Below are 4916 nucleotides of genomic sequence, written 5' to 3'. Positions count from 1 at the left end.
GTCATCACTCTTCATCAATCCGAGCGCTCCATCCTTGGCTTGCTCTCCAAGATGGATTTCTGGCCCTTGATGCTTCATGATGATGATGGCTTCATCTGCTCCAATCTCTGCCTCTTCCATCACTTCGATACTCTAGCTACTTCCTGTGGTGGTTGAGCAAAATTAGAGACAAGCCATGCCTCCAAAGATCTCCTACTTGCTGGCCGAATCTCTTTCTTTCTTTTTGGGTATGGAGAGCTTGAGATTACCTCACCAAATCTTACCACTTTTGGTAATGATCTCAGCCACAACATTGTTTTTTTATGTTTTCTTGTCATCATCATTTTGATGCTCTTGATGCATGCAGCTTCTTCTTTCTTTTGGTAGCTGAACATAGCTTCCATTGTTTCCTAGGTAATAACCAAAGAAGAGAAGCAAATAGAGAGAGAAGAGAGAAATTTGAAAAGCATTGAATTAGGAAAGAGAATGAGATTAAATGAAATGATTCTTTCCTTGCTGAGTAGCGTGTAGCCATAAGTGCTACAATCAAATCAATTGTCTTGCTTTCTCTCTCATAGTTCCCATGCAATAAATGACAATGTAATGAATTTTGGAATCCATCACATGGTGAAATGCTTGGATCCGTTGGAAGCAATTTTGCTTTCCTTCTTCCATTTGTTTCAGATCATGCATGAGGAATTAAAATTGGGCTTAGTTGTTTCAATCATTTAATTCTGGCCCAATAGTAACATTTGCTTTCCTGATGAATTTTTGGATCATGTATAAAGCAAATAGGAAAGCATTTTCAACTTGGACTTGTAACTATAATTGATTAAATTGGCCCAAGTAACATAAAGAATCAATTCAGTCATATTCATCATATATTATCAAAACCAAAGGCTGAATGTAATTGGGCTTGCACCAGAAATTTTTCGGCCCAATATTAAAACCTGCAACAAAATTATTAATCAATATATGTTAAGTGAGAATCAAATTAATAATTTTGTATTTAATTATTTTAATAATGTTTAGTCATCACAAATATTAATTTAGAGTTTTTCAAACTCATCAATCTCCCCCTTGATGACAAACATTATTAAAAATTGAAATGGAAAGAAATTAAAGGTTTGAGTATAGAATACTCCCTTTGAATGTTTTGAATTTCTCCCCCTTTCAAGTTGTCACAAGGCTCCCCCTTAATATATGTCATTTTTACCAAGGGAAGCTTTATACATGTAACAATTTAATCAAGCTTCAAGTAACAGTGATATTTAGCATATTCATTCCATGATGCTAAATGCTTGATTTATGAGCAGATTTGAATGATATACAAAACCTTTTTTGCTATCACAAGTTTAATTTTATGCTCAAACATGCCATAAACATTCAAGAAACTATTTTTGGTAGAAAACTTGCTGTTCAAAAATATTTTTCACTAAATCAGAGCAATCTTGGTAGGAAAAATATTTTTTATTCATGATTTAAACTTTCCAAACACAGCAACTTTCATCATTAAGAACTGCCAAAAATAATTCCAACCAAAAATCATTTTATCAAGGTAAGTTAAATGTATTATAAACACAATAAACACCTATTTTACCAAGATAACATCAAATAATGGCAGCAATCAAGATAAACCGAATGCATTCTCAATCAACATAAACCGAATGCCGAATGCATTATTTATTTATCAACAGAGGTGATCATGAATTTTCACAGGATGAAAATTTCATCCCCTGTTCTCAAATCCCCTGTTCCAGTTTCAATTTTTCAGCTTATTCTCCCCCTTTTGTCATCAAAGGGGCACCTGCAATCAAGATTTTGTCACAGAAAATAGGATATGCAAGATATAACCAAACAAAACATAGTTTCACAAAGTATCTTAACACAAAACAGAGAAACAGATTGAGCCTAATTAAGCCAATATCCTAAACTTAAGCAGAAAGTTAATCATCAGACAGGTGCAGATCAGATTCTCCTTCATCTTCTTCATTATCACCTCCCAAATTGTTCTCCAAGTTTTCCAGCATTAGACCCACTCTATCTTTGCATCTCATCCACGCTCTTTCAGTTTCATATGCTAGTTTACGTGCAGCCTTATGAGATTGCACCATGACTTCTGACATATTGGAAAATTCTGTGAGAATTTTTTTGATGGACTTGGTGGTTTTCTGAAGCCATGGATTTCTTGCTTTTGGTTCCTTTCACTGCTCCGCCTCCTTTGACCATTGACACTTTGTTCTCTACTTTCTCATTCAAAATGTCAACTTTAAAGAATTCAAAGATACTGGTTAAGAACATACCATAGGGCAGATTTGCCTTTTTGGTGCTCTTGACCGAGTCCCACATATGGCGGATCATAATATAACCAAAAGAAATGAGAGTAGATGTAATAAGTGCAAATAAGATGAGGGAGTCAGAATATGTTACTCTATTGTGAGACCCGCTTTGAGGAGTTAAGATGTGGGTGATGATCCTGTGAAGCAATGAGTTGGTGGAGCCTAAAGCCTTGTGAGTAGGAATATTTCCATCCAAGCCTGAGAAACGCTCACATATGTGTTGAAGAACCACGGTATGAGTAACGCCGATTTGTGAGTCCCACCTTTCGGCCATGTATGCTCTCGGCCCTTCATCTTTGTATCCCAAGGCAGTTCCAATGGTGGCAGTGTCAAGGGTGATGTGAACTCTTTTCACATATGAATGGATGGTGCCATCAATAAGGCGCATGTTAGCATAGAACTCACGGACCAGTCCTGGATAAACTGGCTTCTGGATTTGAAGCAGAGGAGTCCATTGAAGCAGTTCGAAGAGAGGGGAGACATTTATTCCCTTGTTGGCGAGAGTCTCAAGATTGACAAGGTACGTCAAACAAAGATGACGCTTTTGTATGACTTCCTTGTGGAATTCATAAGAAGTGCAAGAGTTGAATCTGGCAGGATCGAAGTGGGAGTGATTCTTGGCAAATTTATTTTTGAACTCCAAGGATTCCAGATTTGCCAGTTCCATGGTGTTGTGTAGAACGAAGCCCTTTGATTTCTGACCACTCTTCCCAGGTGTGGCTTTCTTCGGTGATGGTGGTGGTGATGCGATGGGTGAAGTGTGAGATGATTCTTCCTCAACACTCGGCTCCTTGTTTTTGCCTCGGCCTGAACTTTTCTGGGCAATTACTTTCTTTCTCATGGTAGAAGTACGTTTGGATGGTGGTGAAGGAGAAGATGAGGATGTAGAATGAATGTGGATATGAGTGTGGGTTTGTGGAGAGGGGGTCTTTTGAGAAAGGCGAATGCGTTCACTTTTCCTAGAGGCTGTTTTCTTCTTTATGATGAAGAGAAGATATGGAGTTGGAAGAAGAGGAAAGGGCCGAAGAGTGTGGAGAGTGGAGAGAGGTTAGAGGTGCATTAAATGTTGATTGGAAAGGGAAGTTAATGATCAACATGGCACGGTTATTAACCAAGGGATTTTAAAAAAGTGGTTTCCTAGAATCAAGGGATTAGATAGAGAGAGGGATTTGATTTAACAATAACCACTTCCAATAGGATTTGATATGAAAACAAAAAGATTTTGATCATCATAAAATGAGGGATCAATCAAAAAGTCAAGGTGGGGTCAAAGAGATTTTGTACGGCCCATGAGGAATAAAGTCTGTGCAGCCTCCCCCTTAATTACAGCTTCTCTAACATGCTTGTAATTTTATCTCGTCCATTCCTACGAGACAAAACTGAGCAGAGTAAGAATTTCACAGATTTTCAACAAAACTTAAATCAAACATTCCCAAGCTCTTTCTCAGAGAACAGAATCTATCTTCACAGAGGGGTTTTGCAAAAATGTCAATAATTTGATCTTCAGATTTTACAAATTGAATATCAATAGTACCCTTTTGCACATGTTCTCTAATAAAATGATATTTGATTTCAATGTGCTTTGTTCTTGAGTGTAAAACAGGATTTTTTGAAATATTTATAGCACTCATGTTATCACAAAATAATGGTATACTATTGATTTTTAATTTGTAATCTTCCAACTGCGTTTTTAACCAAATTAATTGTGAGCAACATGCAGAGGCAGATATGTATTCAGCTTCAACTGTGGATAGAGCTACTGTGGCTTGTTTTTTGCTTGACCACATGTTGAGTGAGCTTCCAAGGAAGCAACACATGCTGGAGGTGCTCCTTCTATCCACTCTATCTCCCGCATAATCTGCATCACAAAACCCTACTGCACAAAAATCATCAGATTTTGGATACCACAAGCCATAATCACAAGTTCCCTTAATATATCTAATGATGCGCTTAACAGCCGAAAGATGGGATTCTTTTGGGTGAGATTGAAATCTTGAACATACACCCACACTTTGAATAATATCCAGTCTAGAGGAGGTAAGATACATTAATGAACCAATCATTCCCCTATACCGTGTTTCATCCACTTCTTTGCCATTATCATCTTTTTCAAGTTTATTGTTTGGATGCATTGGTGTTCCCATTGGTTTAGAATTTTCTAGGCCAAACTTTTTGATAAGTTCTTTTGCATACTTTCCTTGGTGAATAAAAGTACCACTAGGAGTTTGTTTAATTTGGAGGCCAAGAAAGAAAGTAAGCTCTCCCATTAAACTCATCTCAAACTCACTAGTCATGAGTTTTCCAAACTCTTCACACAAGGATTCATTGGCCGAACCAAATACAATGTCATCCACATAAACTTGAACTAGAAGAATATCATCATTAGATGCTTTAATAAATAAAGTTGTGTCCGTGGTACCCCTTTGAAATTGATTTTCTAATAGGAAGGCACTAAACCTTTCATACCAAGCTCTTGGAGCTTGCCTAAGGCCATAAAGAGCCTTTGAAAGTTTAAAAACATGATTTAGAAAATCTTTATGTTCAAAACTGGGGGGTTGGGCCACATACACTTCTCTATCAATAAAGCCATTAAGGAAA

General features: G+C 37.1%; 1 protein-coding gene across 1 annotated transcript; it reads right to left on the bottom strand.

Moving 5' to 3' along the window:
• Window positions 1–3715: 3715 nt before the first annotated feature.
• On the bottom strand, window positions 3716–4462 carry LOC130963377 (secreted RxLR effector protein 161-like). Its single transcript, XM_057889501.1, has one exon. It carries the CDS (start codon window positions 4460–4462, stop codon window positions 3716–3718), a length of 747 nt encoding a protein of 248 aa, XP_057745484.1.
• Window positions 4463–4916: the final 454 nt, after the last annotated feature.

This window comes from Arachis stenosperma, chromosome 2, assembly GCF_014773155.1.
Source record: "Arachis stenosperma cultivar V10309 chromosome 2, arast.V10309.gnm1.PFL2, whole genome shotgun sequence".
Taxonomy (NCBI): Eukaryota; Viridiplantae; Streptophyta; class Magnoliopsida; order Fabales; family Fabaceae; genus Arachis; species Arachis stenosperma.
The sequence above is the reverse complement of the archived record's forward strand: the minus strand, read 5'-3'. Positions and strand labels throughout refer to the sequence as shown.

What these genes read in the sequence shown, in the direction of transcription:
- LOC130963377 (XM_057889501.1), bottom strand. Translation starts at nt 4,462, where the DNA reads ATGGGAACACCAATGCATCCAAACAATAAACTTGAAAAAGATGATAAT.